The sequence below is a fragment of the Ambystoma mexicanum genome, chromosome 1q, assembly GCF_040938575.1.
Source record: "Ambystoma mexicanum isolate Mex_15411 chromosome 1q, UKY_AmexF1_1, whole genome shotgun sequence".
Taxonomy (NCBI): domain Eukaryota; kingdom Metazoa; phylum Chordata; class Amphibia; order Caudata; family Ambystomatidae; genus Ambystoma; species Ambystoma mexicanum.
The window spans coordinates 76458246-76486010 of record NC_090922.1 but is presented as its reverse complement, the minus strand read 5'-3'; the positions used below and the strand labels follow the sequence as shown (position 1 = coordinate 76486010).

Sequence of the window (27765 nt, the reverse complement as noted above, 5' to 3'; positions counted from 1 at the left end):
GAATGTTTGAGAATACTAAAAGCCCTGTTTTCCATTTGCAATGCGATGTATAATAATAAGACCAACACATTTTGAAAGAATGTCTGAAGAAATTAGTGGGTGTAGTGCTTTCTAATGATCCTGGAAAAACAGAACAAATAAACGACTTCCCAAAACTAGGAAAAACTAATCGAAGAATGACGTGGGGAGTTAAATCCAATTAAAGAATCCAGGAGACTACATTGTTTGGAGGGCTCCTTTTCTGCTGACAATCTAGATACTCATTCAGACATTGAGTCCATTGTTAGTTTGGAAAATGAGTCCCACATTGGAACCTAAAGGGAGCGAATGTAAATATAAAAAGAAACATTTGAATAAAAAGCAATTAAAAGGAGTTCAAAAGGTCACAAGCATTAACGTTGACCTCACAAGAACATGTGACCTGTTAACAAAACTCCAAACCACTTCTACTTGGTCATTAACTCTGTTACCAAACAGAAACAGCCTTACAGATCATAAGTTCTTAAAACCTGGTTTACTAATCCATCAAGGCCACCAAAGGTTCCACCCTGTCCAAATTGTGGTGTTGTAGTTAAAGATACTAAAATCATTTCTGTTATTGACTAGCTGGAGAGTTTAAACACGTTTGATTTACAGGTGCCTGTTCTTTCACCTCCTTCTCTCCAGACGGGGGTGCCTCAGGAGAGGGAAACAGTTTGCTTTATTCAAAACAAAAAAATGTTGGGCCCATATGCAACAGAAAACAGCCCATTGTTTATGTAAATATCCTAGAACTCATTAATCAGTCACCAAATTTGGATATGAGCTCATCTAATGACATAAAATTGGTTTAAATTCCAGCTTCGTCCATGGAAGAAATGTGGGCGGTCATTCATTTGGTATCGCCTATTATTTTGGAACTTATATCAGCATGCTCTGTGGACTTTCTACAAATGAGCTGCATAATTACTAGAGTTGAGGAGATTGAAAGAAAAAGTGCAAAATCCACCCAAGAAGTTAAGCAAAAGGAACTTGAAATTAAAAAGGATGACTTTGAAGTAATGGTTGTGTTCAAACCTCAATCTTGGGTAAGGAAGTCCCCCATGACGAGGCACTAAGTGATGTCTCTTGACTTAAAAATTGGACAAATGATAGGGTTAGATGCATAACATCTTTTTCTTTTAACCCTATTGGCCTTTCTTTTTTCTTAGAAGCTCACGTTTGCCATACAAGAGACTTGGCTAGTGCACACATTTTCGAGGGGATTGTGTCCTCTGACGTATTCTACATCTATGACAGATAATCACCACAGCTGTGCTGCTTCGGAAAGTTTTCCTGCGTCGATGACGTCGATACGCTGTCCTCGAGGGCCTCAGTCGAGCCGACGTCACCGGTTGTTATAAGTAGGACGCACAATGCCCGTAGCCTCAGTTCTGTTTTTTCCGCGAACATGTTCGTTTCGGAATCTCGGCGTGCCTCAGTTCTTCTACTGTTGGATCGGTTCTTCGAACTTGGTTAACTTGTGAAATATCATGTCTTCATCTTCTTCTACCCTGCGGTCTGGCTTCAAGAAGTGTCGGGACTGCGGTTCTAAGATGTTGCTTACGGACCTGCACGACGTCTGCCTCTGGTGCCTCGGTGAGGAAAACGCCACAGATGACTGTGACGATGGCCAGTCTTTGACGTCGAAGGCCTTGCGGGAGCGGAAGAAGAAGCTATCTGTAGGTAGGGGTTCCACACCCCGAAAGTCAAAATCCGCTGGGCTTTCGACCGACGATTCGAGGGGCGACTCTCTGTGTCGGCGTAAGTCCAGGGGTCTCGGTCCCGGTGTGGTTCCCACCATTCCTCTGCCTCTTCTAGGCATTCGCAGAAGCGCCGTCACCAGTCGCCAGACCGGCGGGTAGCTTGTCATAACAAGCATTCCTCTCCTGCGGAATGGGACGCATTTCAAAAGGAGATGATGGCGATTTTCGAATCGCAGGGCTCCGTTCCGTCCGCGCCTTCGAGAGAAGCCGGCAAGGAACGCGCTAGGGCCACCGCTCGCACACCTTCGGGCTTGGGCGGTCGGCGCGATCATCGGGAGCCGTCGAGGTCCCGATCGGACAAGGTAGATCGCTCTAGCCATGCCCGCTCCAGGTCCCGGTCCTCGACGCCCTCGAGACCGTCTGAGCCTGTGAGGTCTTCTAAGAAGACGTCAATGCCATTGGCACCATGTCTGTCGAGGGACTCTCTCGAGGCTCTGCCTCTGAGGAAGTTATCGACGCCATCGGCGCCAAGGCCGTCAAAAGACACCCTCGGGGCTCTGGCCTTGAGGCCGTTGTCGAAGCCGTCGGCGCCTCGCTCGACGCAGATTCCGTCGATGCCTTTTGAGGAGGCTTTATCGGAGGTAACCCGGAGACCGGTGGATACACAGAGGAAGGCCCGGAGTAAGTCAGTGAGGCCTGTGTTTGAGCTTTTTTCTGTGCCCTCATCCAGGGATTTGTTCCAGCCTCTGGATTACATCTCTGAGGTGGATGAAGGGTCGGATGTGAAAGGTTTGGTTCCTCAGGAGGTTCATGATGAACTGTTGTCTGGTCATAGCCAGTTGGAAGACCTGCATCAATCCTTGCATGACGCCAGTGGTCTGGACACCTCCCAGAAGGTTGAATTTGGCAGGCCTGAGCCTGGTACTCACGCCGAATCTTGATACAGGTGTCTCATGTCGAGGGTGACAGAGTATTTGGGGTGGTCTGCTCCACCTGTGGATTTTCTGCAGGATGACCTGACAGATATCTTGGACCAAGGTCCACCCACCCACTGACCCAGTGCTGCCATTTCATATGGCTTTACAAAGAAGGGTGGCGGCGGCTTGGACTGCTCCGGAGAGTCTTCCGGCAGTGAATAAGTCGTTGCCGAAAAAATACCGCCCAGCCAGTGGCGACCCCGGCTACTTGTCTTTGCACCCCACTCCAGAGAGTTTGGTGGTGCAGGCGGCTACGGCCCCAGCGAAGCAGGCGTCATACCCTACCATCCCTCCTGATATGGACGACAAGCGCTTCGACGGTTGGGCGAAGAAAGTGTTTTCATCTGGGGGTATGGCTTTAAAGGCAGCAAACTCCGTTTGTGCCTTGGCAAGATTCCCTCACACTCTGTGGAATTGTGTATCTTTGGCGGTTGAACATATTCCCGAAGGGGAGGAACGGGATGGTTTTCTTGCCCTTGTTCAGGATGGCGAGGATGCCATGTGTGAATCTGTTCAGTCGGGTCTGGACATAGCAGACTGTGTCAGCCTGTCCATGGCGGCGAGCACCGTGATGCACAGGTTTGCGTGGTTGCGGAAGTCGGGGTTTGCTAATGATGTACAGTCCCGGCTTCTCAACATGCCCTTTGATAGTGACCATCTTTTTGGCAGCAAGGCTGACAAGAGCCTTGAGAGGTTGCAGACCTCCAAAGCTGCAGCAAAGTCGTTGAGCGCTGCAGTTCGTCAACCTCCACCTTTTCGCCTTAGGAAACAGCAATGGAGGGGAGTTTCCTTTCGATACTACTCGACCTTTGGTAGATCGAGGGGAGCTGCCAGTCAAAGGGGTCAACGTAGAAATACCAGAGATGCAGTTGCCTCTTTGCCCTCAGGCACTGCCGCTTCAGCTCAGTCATGAGGCCATGTGCCATGGTTCGCCGGTTGGGGGAAGGCTGCATCTTGTAGAATGGCGTGCCATTACTTCAGATGTGTGGGTTCTGGAGATCATAGCTCACGGCTACTGTCTTCCTTTCTGGCAGAGGCCTCACGAAAATCCACCTGGGAAGCGCCCTTTGAAGAGTCCGGATCCGCTCCTTGCGCAGGAGATCATATCCCTGCTGGAGAAAGGCGCCATAGAACTGGTGCCTGTAGTGGAGAGGAACAAGGGATGGTATTCCCCATATTTTTTTATCCCAAAAAAAGACGGGGGATTGAGACCCATCATGGACTTGCGTGGTTTGAGCAAGCTCTTCAGGAAGGACAAGTTCAAGATGGTTATTCTCTCTCAAGTCCTCCAGGCCCTTCAACTTCAGGACTGGTTGGTGTCTCTCGACCTCAAGGATGCTTACTTTCATGTGTCGATTTATCCCAAGCACAAGAAGTACCTGAAGTTCACGGTTGGCGACTCGCATTTTCAGTTTCGGGTCCTGTCATTCGGATTGACCTCCGCCTCACGGGTCTTCACCAAGCTCATGGTGGTGGTGGCACCGTCTCTCAGGAAAGGGGGGATTCACGTCTACCCCTACCTGGACGATTGGTTGATCAGGGCGCGCTCTCCCGAGCAAGTCCTGGATCATCTGTCAGTCCCCTGCCACTCCCTTCACAAGCTGGGCTCCTCCCTCAACTTAAAGAAGTCCCACCTGACATCTACCCAGCGGCTCCAGTACATCGGAGCAGTGCTCGGCACAACTCTCGGGCAGTGTTCGCCTCCCCAGGTGAGGGCTCATCACATTCTGCAGATGGTGGACAAGTTTCAACCTGCCCAGAGTCTCCCGGCGTTCGAGTTCTTGAGGTTGCTCGGCCTCATAGCATCCTGCATTCTTCTGGTGCCGGAGGCCAGGCTGCGGATGAGATCTCTGCAATGGGTTCTCAAGATGCAGTGGTCGCAAGCCTCCGGCAGGATGTCGGATCCCATTCAGGTGCCACCCTCGGTCGCCCAGGATCTTCTGTGGCTCCATTTTGGCTACACTGGCTAGAGGTGACGATCGTGACGGACGCATCCCTCACGGGATGGGGAGCTCATGCCAACGAGTTGACAGTCAGCGGTTGTGGAGTCCAGACTCCATATCAATCTGTTGGAGCTGAGGGCCGTCAGGCTAGCCCTGAAGGCTTTTCTGCTGTCTGTGTGGGGGAAGAATGTCCTGATTCTGACAGACAATACAGTGGCCATGCACTACCTCAACAAAAAGGGGGGGGGGCAAGGACTCTCCTGTGCAGAGAGGCGATGCAGCTCTGGTTCTGGGCCATCCAGCAGGAAATTCCAATCTCAGCAGTTCATCTGGCCGGAAATGAAAATGAGGCGACCGACGCTCTGAGCAGGCAGAGCACGGTCTCTCACGAGTTGGAGCTGGCTCAGGAGGTTCTCCTGGAGATATTCACCCTTTGGGGGACCCCACAAGTGGATCTCTTTGCCACCAGTGTCAACCGGAAGTGCGAAAGATTCTGCTCGTGGGAATTTCCTCCAAGAGGAGCCTTAGGGGACACGTTCGTAGTGGAGTGGCCCATCCCACTGGTGTACACGTTTCCTCCAGTCCCCGTCATTCCGCAAGTGCTGCGGAGGTTACGGAGGTTCGGTTCCCGAATGATCCTCATTGCTCCGGCATGGGCCAGGAGAGCGTGGTACCCGGGCCTTCTCGACATGTCCATCTGCCCTCCGCGCCGTCTTCCCTGCCGAGATGATCTGCTCTCACGGGAGGGGGTCAGGTTCTCCATCCAGAGGTCAAGTCTCTCAACCTTCATGCTTGGTTTCTGAAAGGTTGAAGTACAAGGATTGGGACCTCCCTGAAGACGTGTTGGAGGTGTTGCTTTCGGCCAGAAGCCCCGCAACAAAGTCCCTGTACCGTTGCCGTTGGAGAAAGTTCTGCGACTGGTGCAAGGTTAAGAATGTGGATCCTTTTTAATGTGCCATTCGTGTGGTTCTGTCTTTTTTGCTTTCGTTAGCCCACAAGGGCCTGCAAGTGGGTACCATTAAGGGTTACCAGGCGGCGCTGTCCATATTTAAGCGCTCGTCTGAGGAGTGTTCTTATTTTAAGATTCCTTTGATTTCTCAGTTTCTGAAAGGGCTCACTAATGTGTTTCCACCATCACCTTTCCAGGTGCCCGGTTTGGATTTGAACTTAGTTCTGAAATTCCTAATGGGAGCTCTATTTGAGCCCTTATATTCTTGTCCTTTGAGACTGTTGACCTTTAAAACTGTATTTTTGGTTGCGGTTACTTCCGCTCGCAGAGTGAGTGAGTTGCAGGCACTATCCGCCAAGCCACCTTTCAAGGTGTTCCATAAGGACAGGGTTGTCCTTGGGGTTCGTCCTTCTTTTCTTCCGAAGGTTGTGTCGGACTTTCATTTGAGCCAGAAGGTCATTCTTCCGGCATTCTATCCTCCTCCGCATCCTGGTAAGGAAGAGGAGAGGCTCCATAGGTTGGATCCTAGGAGAGCTTTAAGTTTCTACATCTCACGCATGTCCTGGGTCAGAGTGGACGATTAGCTCTTTGTAGGATACGCTGAAAGGCGTTTGGGTCAAGCTGTTACTAAGCAGACCATGTCCAGATGGATTTACTTGACAATCTCTGAATGCTACCGTCTGGCGGGTAAGGACCCTCTGGTAGGTTTACGGGCCCATTCTACTAGGGGTGTGGCTGCCTCCACTGCTCTGCAGAGGGGTGTTCCCTTTCGTAACATCTGTGAAGCAGCCGCATCGGCCTCTGTCCATACTTTTGTAAAACACTACTCCCTGGATGCTATCCATGGCCAAGATTTGGCCTTTGGCAAGGTGGTCCTCTATTCTGTAATTTAATTGGGCATTGTAAAATTCTAAATTCTTTTCCCACCTCCATACGTTGGTACTGCTTTGGGAGTCTGTCATAGATGTGGAATACGTCTGAAGCACACAATCGCCTCGAAGAACAAGTTACTGTCTTACCTGGTAATGTTCTTTCGATGGGATGTGTCTCCGACGTATTCCACATTGCACCCTCCCAGCCTGCCCCTCAACAGAATTTCTTATGCGATTGCAGCTTACGTTTCCGAAAGGCTTTCTGTAGTCATACTGGCAGAAGATTGGTTCCACACGTTCTGGGAAAAAACTACAACTGAGGCTACGGGCGTCGTGTGTACTACTTATAACATCTGGTGACGTCGGCTCGACGGAGGCCCTTGAGGACAGCATATCGACGTCATCAACGCAGGCGCCGAAAAATGTTCTGAATCAGCACAGCTGTGGTGATCACCTGTAATAGATGTGGAATACGTCGGAGGAACATCCCATCGAAAGAACGTTACCAGGTAAGAAAGTAACTTGTTCTTCACTAAACAGGTTTCAAATAATAAAGAAGAGAGCTGCTATGCGCAACCTGAGAGGTGGTAGACCTTTTGTTGGCCTGATAGTGGGTGTTACCAATAAGTTAACAACAACTGAGTAAAATGTTTAAAAAAATGTATTCCTACCTTTTGCCTGTCTGGATTGCTTTTACAGTGATAGGTGTGCAAGAGCAGATTGCGGCGCTTTGAAACACAATTTTTCTATATAAAGCGCGTTACAAATGCACAATAACATAAAATTGAATTGGTTAATACTTACAATGCCCCTGGTGATACATTTACTGTACAGGGTATTAAAGAGCTGAAAAGAATCTTTCGGGAGTGGACCAAGGATAACCCCAAAGCGTTATACATAATAATGGGTGATCTTAATTATAAAAGATTAGATAATCTGGCAAAGTTGGAACAGAGTGACCTCACCATGGTAACCAATGGGCTTGGCGCTAGAGCCATTGATTACTTGGGTGACGATGTCATTCTAAATGAACCTTGGACGATGTTTATAAATACGTTTTTCCTATTAAAACTTTGTTGGAAAATTGAATCCTTTGTTCTGCTCCCTTTACTTGATCAAATGCTGTTGCTTCTTCATTGTTGGATTATGTATTATTTCCTGACGTGGTGTTTGAACTCATTGGTAAGTTCTGAATTGTTCCTTCACTTGTGAGTGACCATAAAGTATTGCAATTCACAATAAAAAATAATCAAGGGCAAAAATGTTAACTGGCTGGTAACATCAAGACTAATAACGCTTGTAATAAAATGTTCTGGTCGGAGAAGAATATAGAAAAAATTAATTCTCTTTATAAAAAAGAGTTATTGAAGAAGCATGGTACTAGGTCCCTTGATATAGGTACTTATGAAACTTCCCTTGCAGCAGTTAAATTACAGATGGAAATACTTCAAAAAAAATATGTCTTGAAAGCAAGAGTAATCTATAAGTTGACATAAACATTGCAAATATGAAGAAAAAAAAGTTGAAAGTTGATCTCCCAAAACAATCATGTAAAATGCTACAAGGGATATGATAATACAAGACAATGGTTCCTATTATACAATACACTTCGAAATTCAGATGCCCGTGTTTTTGGAATTTTTTATGAAATGCAATCACAGGTGAATTTAGGGCAAAAGAAGTAAATACCATCGCTGAATCAGTACGGTTGGAACACATATGCAAAATGTATAATAAAATTCAAGATCATCCCAGTGCCGAGGGGCGTTCCAATGTATCCCTTTGAGAAAAATATATCATCTGCTTCCTCTGAAGAATTAACTTGGATGATAGACAAAATAAAAGCATCTCCTGCCCCGGGATCTGATGGAATTTCTAATTTGATAATCAAAAAAGATATTGAGAATTGGCTCCTAGGCTGAATAAACTCTTCAGACCTTTAGAGAGACTGCCCAGGGATCAAATCGTTGGAAAGCATCCATATTAATTCACATATTTAAAGATTATTCTAGAGAGAATCCCCAGAATTTCCATCTAATGGCCATGCTGGATGATATATTTGCTCAACAACTGTTATCTGAAATAAATGCTTGAACAACCAAAAACAAATTATTGGGGAATCAACAATCCGGATTTGGGAAAGGATTGAGTACCCTTTCTAACCTCTGGTCTCTTTTCGATTGAATTCAGACTAGTTCATCTAACAAAGATGCTGCTTTGTTTATTCTATTTGTGGATTACGAAACGGCTTTTGACACAGTAGACTGGAAGTTGCTTTGGGGAAAACTAGAAAAATTGAACCTTAACCCAATGATTCTCCATTTTGTTAAAGCATTAAATTCAGATCCTGTAGTTCAGTTAAGATTATCTCAAGAAGGACTTCCGTTTTGTATGTTGCTGACGTTGGAACAGCATTGGAGGGCTGCTACAATTTTCCACCTCGCATAGGCCACCAAGCTATTGCTTGGTTGGCCTACGCGGATGACACCCTCCTACTATACAGAACTGAAATTGGTCTTCAACATAGTTTACAGGTGTAACGCTCACCTGGTATCCACGGGGACGTCACTCAGCCTGTTCTGACCTCTTATGACCTCGAACCCTTCCCTGGAGGTTATTCGACTGGAAACTGGGCCTGAAACACAGGATTGGTAGAGTTTAACTCCCTATTGTCTCTGTGTGCTTGAACCCCTTCTTCCCCGGGTCCAACCCTTCCCTTTAATCCACAGCTCACCTTGTTTTCTTGGATAGTGTGCTCTCCGTCCTGCTTTCAGCGCAGGGGCACGTTGATTGATGCGGGCTTGTTGCTGCCTGGTTACTTCACTGGCAAGAGTCCTACAGGTAAGTAGAGTCTTTTGAACAGTTCTCTAACTTCGTTCCTTTCCTTCCTTAGATGATGGCCGGCGTCCGGGGATGGCGGCGTGCTGCTGAGATGAGTAGCGCTGAAGGTGAGTGAGAGCGCGATGCACCCCTTTCCTATTTGTATTGAACTGAGTTCTTTTTCTGTGTCTTTTAGGTGCCGCGACGTTTTCAGCGTGGATGCCGGTTATGAAGAACAAATGCGGTGAGTAAGCGCGGTATACGGCGCTTCTAGATGTTTCCACGCTAACCTGGAGTGTCTTTTCCCTCTTGCAGATGGATGAGAAGTTCCGGAGACAGAGTTCCCCCAGAGCAGCTGGGATTCAGGTAAGCGTTTGAAGCTCGTACAGTATTTAAAAATAAGCGAAGATTTGCAGAATGCTTACTAATGCCTTTATTCTGTTCTTTTCCCTTCTGCTTAGGAAGCGGTGGGATGGGAATGACACCGCCGAAGATGCCCGCAGAACAGAAGGAGCGATGAATGATGGACAGAAGCACCGCAAGGTAAGGCTGTTCCTAACGGTGTTCTTGTTCTTGCAGGAGCTGAGCGCAGAAGAAAGATGCAGTCCTACTGGAGACCGATCCGAACACGGTGAGTGTCACGCTGCAGGTGCAGAAAACACAAAGCATATTTCTCAGCCTGGGCGTGGCTTAAATAGTCTCTGGGTATCCCAGGTGCCTCTGGGCTGAACCACACCCAAAAAGACTAGACTGCACATGCAGTTCTGGGAACCAAAATATGTGGGGGCATCCATCTTGTCCCCATCAATGCAGTACAAGTCCAATCCCCAATGTTATCCTATGGGAGTGAGTGAGTCTGGTGCCACAAGCGCCAAGTCTGACTCCAAGTGGGTCTTTGGAGGGATGGAGAGGCCCTTGAGGTCCCTGTAGGTGATCGTGGCCTGGCTCCAGCCTGACATCTTGGAGAGCTGAGGACATGAGGGGCAGGAATCATGACTACAGGCCTTGAGTAAATACTCCAAGAAAATTACCTGATTATATATGATAAAAAAACAAATTTTGGAAAATCAGTTATAAAAGAGGAAGCGTTTAAAATATATATCGAAGATGGAAATTCAGACCATTTAGAGTTTTAGTGCTTTGACTTATCTAGGGGTTTTAGTATCTGATTCATTAAGAACTAGTGCTCTAGAAAAATGTGTTTCACTGAAAATAAATTTCATGCGATTAGGAACTTCATCAGATCCAAAGGTGGCCTTGCAATTTAAGTTTTTCTCAAATTGGGCAATACAGTCTTGTTCCTAGTAGGTTGTATAAATTAGAAATGTTTACCAATCAGAAACCAAATTGGTTGAGAAAACTGGAAAGCAAATTGTGGTGTTGAACGCTTGGACTGGAGTACTCTGCTCCTATCGAGGTGATGAAATGTGAATTAGGTCTCACATCATTGGTTACCCTTTTGACTGGAATATGTTTTATGAACCTTTTACTCCTGCAATCTGATAACAGATATGTTGGCTAATTTTATTGAAATCTTATCACAACTTCCGAGACCTAAAGCTCTGGAAGAATGGAAAAAGATAATTATTTTTTGATGAAATTGGGTTTGACCGCTATAGAGCTTTGAATATGTCACTAGTAGAAAATAACATAAAGAAATTAGCCAAGATATGGTACCGAAATAATAATGTCACTATTTTTTCAATAACAAAAAAAAACATCTCTATGATGCAGAGCTCTGCGGTGGAAAAACCATGTTCTTATGCTAAAAATATATATAATACCAATGTGAGAAGATTTATTATCCAACTTGAATTAGAATTTCTTCCCCCATTGGCAAACATAGGGACATGGGGGGCGATCCTTTACCAGGCAAGACTTAGCCGCATTTGTAAAAAGAAAGTAGAGACTAAGAGGCACATACTTACTACTTGCATAGGACTACAGGCATTTTTTTGTTAAGGCTATTTTAATTTGAGAAATCAACTTGAAAATGTTAAATCTGACCAAATATGGGGCCTTTTATATTCTGGCAATAGCACAATGTTACATTTGACTTTGTACGATATTTGGTTCAAGATTTAAAAAATAAACTGGGAAAGTTAAATGACTAGGTTTGTTGAAAGGTGTAATGACTTTAAACTGGTTTCTTCTCTTAATTGTTTAGATGAATGAAATGCTTTTTATCTTTTGTAATTTAAATCTTTTTGGAGGTTTGTATAGTGAATATTGTGTTCAGAGATATTATGTATTAGGTTATGTTATTGTATTTTGAATTGTAGAGTTAAAAGGTTTAATTAACCATAAACCACTTTAGTAAAAAATAAAAATTCTCAACGGTATTAAATGTGAACATTCCATTATTAAATGTTCCAAAGTCTCCACATTTCCCTGGCAAAATCTACATATTCATTTAAATCTAGGAAACCTGGCTCTTACACCAACCACTTCCTTAGATCAAAATAAATTTGATCGAATCATTCTAAACTCACGAGACGGGTGTTTGGTTAAATGCATGGGCAAAATGTTAAAAGCTCTAATATCATAAATACATTCTTTGTATAATTGATAGTAACGTATCTTCTTGCAACTTACAATCTAATCCATTTCAAACAATTTTCTTTTAGCCTTAGTAAGGAAGCTCACTAGTTCCCCACATTTGTTTTGTTTTTCACTGTTTTAGTAGTTTTCCCTATCATTAGCACTTTACAAGAATTTAACCCCAATTGGATTTGAATTGTGCTAAAAAAGTGAATTGTGCAGGTTTTGGTATAAAGCTCTAGTTTTTGCCAAATAACATGTGTTTTTATTGAAATCAAACCCAATTCATGTTGAATAATGCTGGCTGGGACTCGCTGTGACAAAGCCAAGGTCTTCCTCCAATTTTGTCCCAGTCACCAATATACTCCAAAGTCTGAGCACCATGTATGAGTAAAAGCTTGAACGGTCTAAAAGATTTTTCACTATCAGTGAAGACTGCATACTGTTTAGTCTTGACGTTTGCAGTTTATATACCTCAATTCCTCATAGCGAGGGTATCGATTCTGTTGAATGGTTGCTCCTCAATAGATCAGGGGTTAAAGGTAACCCACAGTTTATTTTGAAACTATTAAACTTGATTTTATACAACAGCTACTTCAGACATCAGGGCAAATATTTCCAACAAACTTCTGGTACTTCGATGGGGATCATCGATGGCACCCGTTTATGCCAATACCTTTATGTTTCAATTCGAAATTCAGCATGTACTGGAACACCCCATATGGGCATCGTACATACTCACATGGAAAAGGTTAATTGATTACATTTTCTGTATCTGGTGTGGCACACGAGAAGACTTAAATCAGTTTTTTGAATATCTTAACCTTGTACACCCCAGAATTAGGTTTACCATTGAAATTGGTAACCCTTACCTATACTCTCTGGATGTTAATTTGAGTATTATTAACAATAAAATTGCCACTTCTGTGTATCACAAACCAACCGATGCCAACAACCTGCTTCATTATTCAAGTTTCCACCCAAGAACAATGCTTTGAAGTTTACCGTACAGTCAAATTTTACGACTAAAAAGGATCATTTCTGACCCAGAAGATCGAGACAAGGAATGTACAAACCTTGTCGACAAATTTCAGAATAGGGGCTACTCTCCAGAAACCCTAGAAGTAGCGAAAAACGGAGCCTCTGAGATTTCACGCACTGATTTATTAAGACCCAAATCAAATGTGAAAGATACCCCATTGCTATTTATATCGAAATTTTCAAGACAGAGTTTCCAGATTTCAAGAAGTATAAAAAAACACTGGAATATTCTTCATAACAATCAAACTCTTCTGAAATTGTTTCCTACCCCACCAATGACGTGCTTCAAAAGGGGTAAAAACATAAGAGACAAGTTGGTGAAGGCCGAAAAAATACCAAAGGAGAAACAACTTTTTCTAACTACCAAAAAATGGGGTACCTTCCCCTGCTTAGGGTGTACACATTGTAATAATGTAATTAAAGGTAATGTGGTCACTCACCCGAGAAATGGTCAAAAGATTAAACTTGGAGATTACTCTACTTGTCTATCATCGAGCGTCATCTACCTGTTGAAGTGTCCATGTGGAAAAGTATATGTAGGGCAGACGAAAAGGCCCATCAAGTCAAGAGTGACTGAACACAAGTCAAACATAAGATGTAACGACCAACACTCACCAGTGGCTCGCCACTTTAACTTGCATAAACATTCAATTGCACAATTAAAATTCCAGGTACTTGAAGTTGTCAAACAACCCACAAGAGGACGTGATTACCAATCACTCCTATTACAAAGAGAGGCATACTGGATTGACAAAATGGGTTCCCTGCAGCCTTGGCGCCTAAATGAGTATTTCACCTTGAACTGCTTTTTATGATCTTGATGTACTTAATATGGAATGTTTTTTTAAAGAACAACACAAATCTGATGGTTGTACCACAATGTTTGCTTCTGGTTGTAACGATAGGGAGAGCCCAATTTTTACCTTTAGAATGAAAACAATTCTGAAAATTGCACATTGATATGCGGTCTTGTCAATTGGATGAAATGATTGTACTCCCCCTGATGTTTATTCATTACATATTTTATCAAATGTACATATCCAATAGGAACTGTTGCACTATGTTATTAATTAGGTATGTAGGGTCTATGGTTATTCATACCTTACACTGAATCACAAGAATTATCACAGTATACTCATTTTAGACTGTGAGACCATATGCTGCCATTTTTTGCTTGACCATTAGCCTTGGCACTCTCCACCCTGAAGGCTTGACAACATTGACATTTTTCTGTCCCTATCTACTTGTTGACTCAACAGGCTTGAGCCTATTTAGTCATCATTGATGACTATGCCAAGCCCCCTGTGATTTTATTTTTCTATAGCCATTGACTTTTATCTTTCCTTCCTCTAAGCGTGAGCGGATTGATGTGAACATCATTTCACACGTTTGTTACGTAGTTTTCTTCAGACATTTATATGGTATGCCTCTCACGTCTCCATTTAGATTGCCCCAGGTCGGCGTTCGCATTACACCCCTATTCTCCCTTCATTTCATTGTTTCTTTTTTAGCTTACGCCTCTTCTGGCTCCCACTTTATAGTATATCTATATTTGGTTTATCACTCTAAAATGGCCGACTGCTTGGGTACTCACTCTTTAGTCCTTCTTCCACTTCATTCCTAGGACTTTTCCTTTATTAAGATTCCACTGGGCGCATGACGTTTCCATGGCTCCAGTGTAAGAAGCTTTTCTCGCGGAAACAGACCCTGTGTAGAGTTGTCCCCCAGCGCTTCAGGTAGGCGCGTGAGAGTCTATATTACCCCTCTTTAGGGACTTGCTAGAAAGTTCTCGTCTCTAAACTGTGCTCTCTTTACCTCTTACTTCACAGTTGATTTATTATAGAGACCGTCTTCCTGGCATTTTCATGTTCGATCGTGCAAGCATTATTGACTCCGACTTGAACTGGTGTCTTCAATCCCGTCATGAGCATAACCTCATTAAGGTATATTTCCTCACCTATTTCACCCTCTTTCACTCCGTAATGCCCTTATCATTATTTTTTGACTGCTGCTTACAGTTGGATCTGGTTTTGTTTTTCAATTAGTTTTCATTCGCATGCTGAAATTTCTAGTGCCGCCGCATATCAGATGTTTAAATCTGAGACAAGAGGTTTTCACTGATTGCTTGGGTTCCTTTTCACCCTACTTCCTACTATTATTCATACTTACGTTAGGTAAGTTACTTTGAATTTATTTTTACTAAACTTATTTTTACTAACTTTAATTGTCTGGATACACACAGCTAAGTGCCAACATTTTTTCTGCTTTCTTTGACTCCATAGAAACTTTAATCGCATACGCTCTGCATTGAGGAATGCTCCCCCAGGAATTCAGCGATGCGCTTACTATTCCTTTTCTACTTTCCGGTTCTACATTATTTGGATTTGTGCACTTAAGGGTAATTATTTATATCTGTATTACCTCTTGCTTACATACCAAAGTTAGAGATTTTGTGAATTAGTAGGAATCTTTCACTTCCAACGTCTGTAGCCTACTTGTGCCTTTTACTTGCCAATTATAGATATTGGCTATGTTTACTGAATACTTATACTGATGATCTAACATTACAGGATGGGGACCACTACGTGGCCCTGCATATCTTTAAACATAGTTTCTTGGGTTTATCAAAGAGTGTATTTTCAATGACAACACATATGAGAACATGTTGAATCTTTTCGCCTATATTGATGGGGCTGAGGACCGCCTTGGGCGCAACATGGGAGACTGATATTTAAGTTGAAAATGGAGAGTATGGTATATAAAAATTGTAATTTGTGTCTACATAAAAGTTTCTGAACCAATGTTTTCTCTTTATATTAAGAGTCCAACTTTGTCTTTATGAAGAAGAGGAGATCATCCTCGAAACGCGTCGCTAGTTGATTTGGACTTCACTTTTTTATTCAATTTTGGTGTCATCTATAGATACTGTCTTGTTTCTTTGTTCTGTAAATAACTTTGTTTTGAGAAAAAATAATTTTTGAAACAGCATTGATCTGATATAAATATTTTTTTGTCACACATTTCTGTGTTTGCTTACATTTGTCATACAGCTTTATTTAAATAATAGTATTGGTCTTGTCCAAACATTTGAAAGTGTGCAGGAGACGTGAGGATTCCTAGGTTGAATCCTCTTCCTTTTAACCATGTGAGTCTCAGAAAGATCTTTTGTTGATACGTTTGCAACAAAGATTTAAATTAAAATCTTTCAAAACGGCCATCTAATAAGCGTATTTGCGAGGATACCAATCTTTATTTTGATTTTATTGAGCATTTGTATTGCCCTTTATACAACAGGATTGTATTTCAAAGCGGCAACAAACAGTAAACTACAGTCATTGTCCTACTACGTCTTGTGGCATTCGGCCGTGCAAGTGCATTGAAGAGAAGTTCAGGGGATGGGGATGGAAGGAGGAGCTGGTGAGTGGACAAGTGATGGAAGGGAGCCCGGGACAGAGGTGCTAAGGGGAGCCAAGGAGGAGAACCTCAGTCTAAGTGCTAGAACAGGCGACTCTCAAGGGTGGTAACATTTCTCTAAATTACTTCTGCTTGGGCTCTAATTCCTTGAAATATCACCCCCCAAATATTTATACTGTTTGGCTGTTTCTAGTTTTTGAATTTTATGCTAAATACCTTAAATTGTAGCCTTTATTAATAGCTTGTTTATTGGGCTTCAATATCATTACCTTAGTTTTCTGAACATTAATTGATGCGTCCAAATCCTTTAAAAAACAATTGATGGCATCAAGTCCCTTTTAAAATCCAATAGAAGTGAGATCACATATGATTAGATCATCAGCATGCGCCATATATTGAAGACTAGCTGTTGCCCATGGCTTTGTTTGTGTGGATTTGGGGATTTGGTACAATAGTGGTTCTCCCATCAGGTGCCAGGATTATCAGAAAGTTAGCTGAGCTATGGAATAGGCCACGTAAAACTGCCTATGTGAGAAGCAGTCTTCCCTTATGTCAATACCGCTACCTTTAAAGTCTGCCCCTGTGATTTGTTGATGGTCATGGTGACACAAACCTTTAAGGGGAACTGAAGTCTTTTGAATTCAAATGGATATTCTGATGGTAATAAGAGGTATTCGTGGTATGAACACACTCTCCCTGGTTACCACTGTAGACTCAATCACATTTCTGTGGAGAACTTTCACTCGCAATCTGGTGCCGTCACAGAATTTAGGTGGGGTGAGGTTCTGCAATAACATCACACATGCTCCTACTTTGAGAAGAAGTTTGTGTTCGGGAAGACCGGGAGGATTTAAAGTGTTCAAGAACTCAACAGGGTTGTGGACTGCTTCATCACTTTGAACCACTGAGTTTACAGATTTGTACACCATTTAGACTGCTACGAAATAATTAATAAGTATCTTATTGATTACGGCAGCCATGCAACTCTTTGCCATTAAAGTGGTATGCTCACATAACCCTTCTGTAGATTTCTCCATTAGCTTTGTTATGTCCGGGTACATTTTGAATGTGAGGTCTGCTAGGGAATTGACGACTGTGCCTAGGTTGGGAGGGTTGACAATTTTGCTCTCAAATACAGGATATTCTCTGTTACCAATTTTAAGAAGCATTTAGGAAATGCACTTTATATTGAAGATTTAAAATGTGAATCTTTACTTTTCTAACATCTTCAGTTTGTGAGATGTGGGTATCCCTTCAAAAACAATTCATCCCTCTATTCCACCTTCCTTAACTGTATTTTCAGAAAATGGTAAAACACGTGTTTCTCTATTTTTGAAGAAGTCTAAATACCAATTTTCACATCAGTAACATCTTCCGTTTTTGAGATACAGGTATGCTCATAAAAAAAGAACAGCTGGTGTCCGAAATATGGGGCACTCCTGTCTCATGCACACCTTTTTGATAAAAGGATCCTCCGGAAGTGATATCATACATGTATATGCATACATTAAAACACAAAGAGTGTGATGAGATTCTTGGAAAAAATATGAGCAATGATGGTAGTGAGAAGGTTGAATTTTCAAGTCTTCCTTTATATAGAAATTAAAGCTGCACAACGCCTTTCAGGAAAACACTGCCTTCATCAGGTGCAAATTAACTACCTACAATATAATGAGATCTAATAACACTAAGTGCATTCGAGGATTAAATCATATATAAACATGTCTTAATGTACAATTCTTCATGAGGGAACATAAGATGGTAATTGATCAATATACTTTCTAACCTTATGCTATGAATTGCTAAGGGTTCAAATTAAATATTCAAATATTTTGATGGTGATATGGTATCAAGAATAAGTGTATTAGTAAACGTAGCCAATAAACCAAAAGAATTAAACATGCAGAGAATCAAGGACGCTTAACAGAATAGACTGCATGTGACGTGTCATGTATATCTGAAGAAAGAGTGTCTATAGCCTGAATATACAAATCCCAAGAAAAAGGTGAAATATGGTGTGTCTAAATAAAATCACCATGCCAGACGAGCCAGGTAGTAAGATATAAAGGGAACAGAAAGAATACCTCACAAATTCGTGAGCAGCCACTCGGTCACAAATAAAGCAAGTAGGCAACCTCCTCGGTCACAGAGAGATTGTGAGTGGCATCTCATGAGTTCTACTGGAGAAAAGAAGGAAATAACAAAGCCTTAACAAATGAACCCAACGTATTTATGGGTGAAATAGCCGAAAAATAATAATAAGAACCTATCCATCGAGTAATGGAAAATTGGCCAGACCGAAGTATCAGTAAAACTCCATCGCGGACTCAAGGTAAGTCGCCAGTAAAGCTGAAATGACACATTCATACATGTAACACGATCATTAATGAAAAATCCAATGTCTTAACACATAAGAGAACACTAAGTTTAACCTGTAGGTCTACCACCGTGGTTCACGAAGAGTGCCGTTGCAGAAGACGCGAATGGGATTGTTGGAGTAGAGGTAACCATAGAAACAGGAAAGTAAAGTAAATTAAATACTCAAGAAAAAAGGTAGTGGAAAAGGCCTTCGTAGTCATGGAAACCAGAAGTAAACAGAAAAAGAAGACTATGGGCCTCATTACAACCCTGGGTTTGGACCATGGTGCTATTAGCACCATGGTCCATGCCGGATTCCACCATGGCGGATGGCGGATTTACCGCCCCATTCCAAGGTTGGCGGGGCGGTAAATCCCCATTCACCATGGCCCCTTCCCCATTCCCATTTTTGGCCCATAGGGTTCAATGGGAATGGGGAAGGCGCTAATTACGGCACCGTAAATTACGGTGCCGTAATTAGCACCAAGGTCCCTTAGCGGGTTGGACTTTAACACCTGCAAAAAGCAGGCGTTAAAGTGTGAATCCGGCGTTAAGGGTTTAACGGCGCCGCAGCCTTTTACGGCGCCTTTAACCCCTTAATGACAGGGTTGTAATGAGGCCCTATAAAGAGGAGAACAATCATTGTGCCTTCTACCACGTAGATAAAGGGGTATATAAGACGTCTAAGCCGAAAATGACTTGAGTAAAAATATCGACGACTCCACGAGCGTCGAGTTCAACATTTCTGAAGCCTTCGATGCCCATCCCAGATAAGACTTATACTACTTTACCAAGGAAGGATTCTTTCAAATCACTAACCTCAATTTATGGGGAAAATGAGCCATCGCATAACGATGTGCCATTTGGCCTACAATATGGTACACCAAATGTGCCTGAGAGTTTTATTTCAGAGGAGTCGAGGTTAAACAATCTTTATGACAACTTGCAGCCAGCCAGTGGAGTGGACACTTCCCCAGAGCTTGAATTTGGTGAACCTGAAGCTGGTGAGCCTGCAGATGCATCATATAGACAGTTAAAGTGCAAGGTTATAGATTACTTGGGATGGAGTAGACCTACCCTTCCCTTCGAGCAGGATGATCTAGCAGACATCTTTGATAAGGGCCCACAAATGGATCCCATTTTACTATTCCACATTGTTCTTCACAAAAGGGTGACAGCAAATTGGGAAACGCCAGAGTCAAGTTGGGCAGTAAACAAAAACCTCACTAGAAAATTCTGCCCATCTAGTAGTGACCCCAACTACTTGACAAAACAGCACACCCCAGAAAGTCTGGTGGCACAGACAGATACAGCAACTTCAAAACAGGCAGCTACTGCAACTTCAGAACAGGCAGTTTACCCAACCATCCCTCCATATAGGGATGATAAGAGAGTAGATGCATGTGCAAGGAAAATATTTTCAGCAGGGAGCATAGCTCTTAAATCGGCCAACTCCACATGTGCCTTAGCAAAGTTCTCAGTCACTCTATGAGACTTTATTTCCAAGGCGGCTGAGCATATTCCCGAGGGGGAGGAAAGAGACGGATTCTTGGCTATTGTTAGAGACAGCAAAGAAGCCATGTGCAAGTCTCCTCAGTCAGGTCTGGATTCTACTGAAAACATGAGCAGAGCCATGGCAACAAGCACCGTAATTCGCAGATTTGCTTGGTTGAGGAAGTCTGGATTTGCGCCGGATGTGCAATCTAGACTCCTTAACATGCCTTTTGACGGGTCTCACCTTTTTGGCAGCAAGGCTGACGAAAGCCTTGAAGTTGCAGACCTCTAAGGCGGCAGCCATATCCTTAGGGGCCGCTTTTAGGCAGCCTCAGCCCTTTCACCCCAGTGGACAGCCTTGGAGGGGTAGATCTTTTTGCTACTACTCCTCAGTTGGAAGAGCGAGAGGAATGGCTTGTCAAAGAGGCCAAAGAAGATTCCCTTGTTGTGGACGAGGGAGAGGTGCAAAGCCTGCTTAAGTCGGGGCGTCCTTGCCAACAGCCACTGCTTCAGCCGCCTCAAAACCTCTCTGAGGTATTGAGTCACGAAACACTAGTGGGAGGCAGGCTGTCTCAGCATCTGAAAGAATGGCGAGGCATTACTTTGGATGCTTAGGCATTGGAAACCATAGCCCGAGGTTACTGCCTTCCTTTCATTCAAAGACCTCAGAACCATCCACCGGGGAGCCATTCTTTCAGGGTTGCAGATCTGCTCCTTGTGCAGGAAATGTTGACCCTGCTAGACAAAGGCGCTAGCGTAGAGGAACAAAGGATGGTACTCTCCATATTTTCTAATACCCAAGAAGGCCTGAGACCCATCTTGGACTTGAGATACTTGGAACAAGTTCTTCAGGAAGGACAAGTTCAAGATGGTCACACGTTCGCAGATCCTTCAGGCCCTCCAACTCCAGGATTCAATGGTGTCATTGGACCTTCAGGTTGCTTATTTTCTTGTGCCAATCCATCTCAAGCACAGGAAAGTACTCGAGGTTCGCCGTGGGCGGTTCTCATTATCAGTTTCAAGTTCTGCCTTTCGGGCTGACCTCCTCCCAAGGGTTTTCACCAGGTGATGGCAGTGGTGGCAGCAAGTATCAGGAGAGGGGGATTCACGTCTACCCCTACCTGGATGATTGGCTGATCAGGGCGCGTTCTCCCAAACAAGCACTGGATCGTCCTAACTTCACCTGTCACTCTTCACAGACTGGGCTTCTCCCTCAATTGCAAGAATTCCCACATGACACCATCTCAAAAACTCCATTTCATCGGGGCTGAACTGGATACTTCCTTGGGAAAGAGCTTGCCACTCGAGGTGAGGGCTCAAGACATTCTGCAGATGGTCACAAAATTTCAGAGTGCCCAGCGTCTGCCAGCCTTTGACTTTTTGAGGTTGCTCGGCCTCATGGCATCCTGCATTTTTCGGGTGCCAGAGGCTCACCTGAGAATGAGATCCCTTCAGTGGGCTCTCGGGACCCAATGGTCTCAGTTCTCGGGCACCATGTCAGACCTACTTTAGGTTCCAAGCAGGGTCTCACAGAATCACCCACAGGAGCCCACACCAACGAACTGACAATCACGGTCACTGGTCTCCATCGGAGTCTAAACTACACATCAATCTTTTGGGGCTCAGAGCAATCAGACTTGCCCTGAAGGCTTTTCTGCGCACTGTCTGTACGGGGAAAGAATGTCCTGATAATGACAGACCACACAGTGGCCATGTACTACCTCAACAAGAGAGGTGGTGTAGGGTCACTACCACTGTGCAGAGAGGCAATGCAGCACTGGTACTGGCCAATTCAAGAAGGAACCTCCCTATCGGCAGTACAACTAGCCCAGGAGGAGAACACGGCGGCGGGCGCTCTGAGCATGCAGAGCATTCTCCCACGAGTAGGAACTAGCTCAGGAAGTCCCTCAAGAGATCTTCACCCTTTGGGTAACCGCTCAAGAGGATCTGTTTGCGGCCAGTGTCCACCGGAAGTGTGACTGTTCTGCTCCATGGAATTTCCCCCAAAATAAGCTATAGGAGACACGTTCATGGTGGACTTGGAGTTTCCACTCCTATACTTGTTTCCTTCCGTCCATGTCATTCCTCACGTGATTAGGAGGTTGACAAAGTTCATGAAACACATGATCCTGATTGCCCCGGATTGGGCCAGGAGGACGTGGTACCCGGACCTTCTGGACATGCCCATCTACCCTCCAATTCGTCTTCCACAAAGAGAGGACCTTCTCTCACGAGAGGAGGGTCCGGTTCTCCATCCAGAGGTCAAGACTCTCAGCCTTCTTGCATGGTTTCTGAGAGGCTGAGATACAAGGATTTGGATCTCCCGGATGATGTAATGGAGATTTTGTTTTCAACCAGAAGGCCAGCAACACAGTACTTGTACCATTTCTTTTGGAACACATTCTGCAGCTGGTGCAAAGACAAGAATGTAGACCCTTCACTATGCAAAACACCAGACCTGTTATATTTTCTATTATACCTAGCCAATCTGGGGCTCCATGTTGGAACAATTAAGGGCTATTTAGTGGTGCTATCCATCTTTAAGCGCTCGTCTGAGGAATCCTCATATTTTAAGATCCTACTGGTAACACAATTTCTGAAGGGACTCACCAACGTGTTCCCCCCCGCCCCCCCATCTCCTTTCCAGGTTCCAGTTTGGGACCTTAATCTGGTATTAACATTTCTTATGTGTGCACCATTTGAACCTCTGCATTCATGGCCATTAAGGTTGCTAACCTTTAAAACCATTTTATTGGTAGCACTAACGTCAGCCTGTAGAGTGAGTGAATTGCAGGCACTATCATCTAAACCACCCTTTTACTATCTTCCACAAGGCCAAGGTTGTCCTGAGAGTTAAGCTTTCATTTTTACCTAACATCATTTCAGATTTTCATGAAGGACCGAAAATTGTATTGCACACTTCTATCCTCCACCTCATCCTGGCAAAGAGGAGGAGTGGTTACACAGATTGGCTCCACGTAGAGTTCTAAGCTTCTACATATCTAGATTAGCCAAACTTCGTATAGATGATATGCTTTTTATAGGCTATACAGGTCACAAACTGGGTCAGGCCGTGACAAAGCAGACCTTATCCAGATGAATCATTCTAGCAATTTCAGAATGCTATAGGTTGGCGGGTAAAGATCCTTTAGAAGGCTTAAGGGCCCATTCCACCAGGGGATGGATACCTCTATAGCTCTGCAAAGGGGTGTCCCGATCAAAAACATTTGTGAGGCGGCTACGTGGTCTACTATACACACGTTCACAAAGCATTACTGCCTTGATTCTTCCCTCGGTCAGGTTGGAAGCTTTGGAAAAGCTGTCCTCCATTTGGTTCGTGGAAACCAGTGAGCACATTCTTACTCCCTCCTCCAAAACAAACACTCCTTTGAGAGTCTGTCAAAGATTAGGAATATGTGGGAGGACACAGTCCATTCAAAGAACAAGTTACTTATCCCTGGTAACGTTATTTCGACTGGATGTTCCTCCCACATATTCGTCATCGCCCTCCCAGACTACCCCACAGTAGAATTTCCCATGCTATTACAGCTTTTGCTCCTTCAAAGCTTAATATGGTCAAACCCGTGGCTATGCGGGTAGTTTCTGCTGAAAGAAAGAACAGAACTGAATTCAACGGGTGCTGCGTGTGCTATATCTCTTGAATGACATCACCCTCGAGACGGAGGCCCTCGAGGGACATAGAGTAGACTGCATCGACCCCCCGAAGAAGATAGGACACAAAAGTGTTGGAGGTTTTCCTATGGTAAACGGCTTTATAAGTGTACCGAGGGTTCCCAGTCTGTCGACGGGGAATATTCTAAGCATGTGAATCCATGAAAGATACCAATGCTGGAGAAATGGAGTTACAGGTAAACTATTCCCTTATCTCACACTATTTTGTATTTAGAGGTAAGGAATGGCAATAGGTTTTTCTTAGTATAGGCCCTTTTTATTTGACTAGGCTCCACTAGGACTGTATTATTATTTGATGGTCGTAGCTTGCTCCTATCTTAGATTTAAGTTTAGATTAGGCGTTTATCTCGCCCATTTTTACAGTTTAATAAACACACTTGAACTGTGATCACTTGTGTCTGTCTTGCTTTGATGCCATGCCTGCCTTACACTTAAGCCCATGTGTCTCTGCTCTTCTAGATTGTGGGCCAATCTTCATGTTTAGAGCTTTCTCGTTCCCAGGAGAATACAATTTGTTCATTCATACATGCGTTCTGTACGAGTCAACTTCTGTTTGTTGGAGTGCCACTTTGTAACAGTGAGGCCTCCATGGGCCATGTGCGTGGGTCTTAATGCAAAATGGTTCCTGCCACATCCATGCCGAAGAAAAAAGTGTTTTTTATTACTTGTCAGGGACACAACACCAACAAGCAGGAGTTGACTCATACAGAACGCATGTATGAATATACAAATTGTATTCTCCCTGCAACTTAATGGATCTAAACATAAAAGCATCCCAAGGTATTTCTCAGCCTTTGGCCTTCTGGAGCTTCTTACTTCATGGGAAGGCATCTCTCTGGGAGTAGGGACATGCTTGTTTCCCTGTGGGGGTTACCGGTAAAGGTTGGAATTGTTAGGGGGTTTGAGGGTCGCTGTTACTACCTCGTCATGATGCTGCCCAGGGGAGCACAAGCTGGGGTACGGGAGTGAAGGCTTCTTTAACTACCCCCTTTGTTGGTGAATACCCTAGCTGATATCTTCTTGAGGTTGGATGCTTCAGTGACTATCTCCTTGGAATCTCTATCTTGACAGGAGAAGTGGAGGTTTATACAAGCTCTTTGCACTATACCCCATATGACTGTGGTCTTCTGTAGGAATAGGAAGGGTAGCCGAGTCCCTGTGACTGCCCCATGCCTTTGCGCAGGGACCAAGATGTGATAGTCTTGGGATCCTGGTGTACCACCTGTGGGTCCAGCATTCAGTAGCTTGGGCCCACCCCATCCCCTATTTGACACCTCACTGTCAGGTCCCAGAAGGGGACTACATCACACTACACAGTTTAACTTCTCACTATGCCTTTACCAGGAATATCAAGCTATATCATACTCTAATATTTTGCCAAACATGCCCCGTTGGCTGAAGCACAAGCCCATGTCACTTGGTTTACAGGACAACTGGTTTTGGAACAAACCTGACTCAGTAATGTGTATTCAATTAGATCACATCATGCTGATCAAAAAAGATGTTGAAATTGTCTTGTTCCTTTAAGTCTTAGACTTCCAATAAGGGGCTGCAATCTCACTTCCCAGTAATACTTCTGACAGAAGGACCAGATTTGATCAGTGCTACACCATTGGCTTCCTCTGCCGAGGTAGAACCCTTGTCTGTGCCCAAGATGGGCCTTGTTGGAGCTTCATGTGATGCAAGATTGGCACCAGGAATCTACCCCCTTTTGATTTCTGTCTCCAAGGAGGTAATTTATGACCTGAGATAGTGATAAGTAAAAGATATACTTCTGTTATGAGCATCTCTCCTCTTCCCTACAACATGTATATCCAAAAAAGACTGGTTCATCAGAGTCTACATGGCTTCCTACGATCCACAAAGAAAGTGTGCTAGTTTAGGCTCGATACAATCGACTTTCTCTATTTCAGAAAGCGGAATGGGTAGTGGTTTAAAAAGCATTGAAAAATCACATATGCTGTAATTAAAATATGCACTCACCTTCGGTTTCAGCTAGCGCAAATTTTTATGTTAAAACATGTAGGTGCAGTTTGCATGGTACAGTGGTTCATCATTTTAGTAAGAGCATGGTAAACGGGCAGCGGAGGTTAAAGCTATTGTTAAAATATTTAGCACAAAGGGTGCATCCAAGGTAGCAGTTCTTTAAGCCAAGTATTATGTTGAGTGCAGTAATAATAAATGTTCTGATTTTTTAGTGATCAGTACTGGTGTTGGGCTTTTTTTGCACTCCCTGTATTTGGCAGATAGTGGGACTGAGGCACTGGGGCAGAGTGATTTGTTCAATTAGATTGATCTTGGAAGACATTCCTGGCTCCACAGGCAGGAATCTAGACAGGAATTTAGCCCTTTGAACACAACCTCTCCCTTCCCAATAAGTACCCTTTTTAGTAAAATGCTACTCGTTTCCAACATGCTAAAAAACATTAATGTTAGAAACAACAGGCAAAGTAAAAATACCTCAATTTCCATTCATCTAATTGAATCAGTTCTTAAATGTATTCAACGTTGTTAAAATTACTTGCATCACTTGAGCCATGTGCAACATTTTTTTTCCGTTTTGTTACTATACGCGCTGTTTTGTATTAATTTAGAACAGATATTTTTTCTGTTTTTGTGTGTCTTATTCTGTGTTAATCAACTCCTATTATTTTGTTTTCTTCAAAGCCTAGATCCAGAAAATGACCCGTTGTGCTTGCTGCTGATTATAGATTTCCTGTCTCTTCGAGCCAGGGAGTATACGTTTCTTACACGGATGTTTCAAGATTGGGAGGTGAGTTTATAGCATGCTGATGTCAGTGAGGCAGGAACTCTTGTTGAAGTGGGCTTTTTCCACCCTTTTGATCCGTCTGCTTTTGGCGTGGGTTGCTCTAATGCGAAGCGTGAAGATTTGCTCGTTATTGTTTGCAGCGTTGGTTGTATAACATTTGTTCTATCATATTGTTCCCTGAAGAATGTTTGAAAAATCTTTCATTGTGGGTATAATGATACAGTGCAAATATTTTCTTAAACTACTGCATGCCTCATCTCTCTGTGCATACTGATTGAATGCTAGTTTGTGATGCTTTTAAACTGCTTGCATAGCCACCATTTGTTTCTCTGCTCTCTTTTCTTTTACTACTTGTTACTCTTACATCTGACTCCTGTATTGCCAACTCTTGGGAAGCCTGTGCCGCATTGTGATAAGACTATGACGTGTTGTCTGGGGAGTATACAGAGTATCTCTTCTACATGTTGCTGGTCCACCTGTATGCTCCATTTGTGTTCGCATCTCTTGGCTGCTTCTTTTATGCTTGTGTCCATTTAGTTCTTTTTGTAAAGTGCATGGTAAACAAAAGGTGGCTTTCTGGCACTACCTAGGCGAGAGACATACTAACAGCCGGGCTGAGTGAACAACAAAGTCTTAAGTTCATAGTGAAAAGTAGCAAAAGAAGAATAATGGTGGAAGCCAAGAGGTGCTGAATTTCAAAAAGGGAAGGAGTCTGAACCATAAAATAGCCATCACACGGAAACAGGAATTTAGGGGCCAATGGGAGTTTGTGATGAGGTGCAAATGGGGGAGGAGGGCATTCCTTTACAAAGCAAGAAGGGGGCTGTAACTGAGAGGCAGCAGAAGACAATTCAAAGCATTTTAAATTCAATCTGCTGTACATGGGTAGCCAATAGATTTTGGTGAGGTAGCTACAATACTCATACATCCCGTTCCTTTTCCTCCTTCCTAGTGGGCGTCTCCCAACATTGGGACGGTACCGAAACCTTTGGCAAAAAAAATTGAGCTTCCCCTTTAAATTCAGTCCAGCATTGCGGCAGCACTGCGTTGGTCATCGGAAACGCCCCTCAAGGCCCCACCCTCCAGCGGCTCAACTTAGTCCCCTTTTCTGCACGTACTCTCGGACCTGGCAGCTAGGGGCAGAGACTTTTTAACTTTCTGCTTGCTCC

At 43.7% G+C, this 27765-nt stretch overlaps 1 protein-coding gene across 1 annotated transcript in view; it reads left to right on the top strand.

Annotated features, from left to right (window-relative positions):
- Window positions 1-27765, top strand: part of TCF25 (transcription factor 25) — a 1148081-nt gene that overhangs the window by 570002 nt on the left and 550314 nt on the right. The window contains exon 11 of the mRNA XM_069635563.1: window positions 26494-26599. Within this exon, the coding sequence (XP_069491664.1) occupies window positions 26494-26599 (106 nt within the window). The remainder of the gene's footprint in view (window positions 1-26493; window positions 26600-27765) is intronic.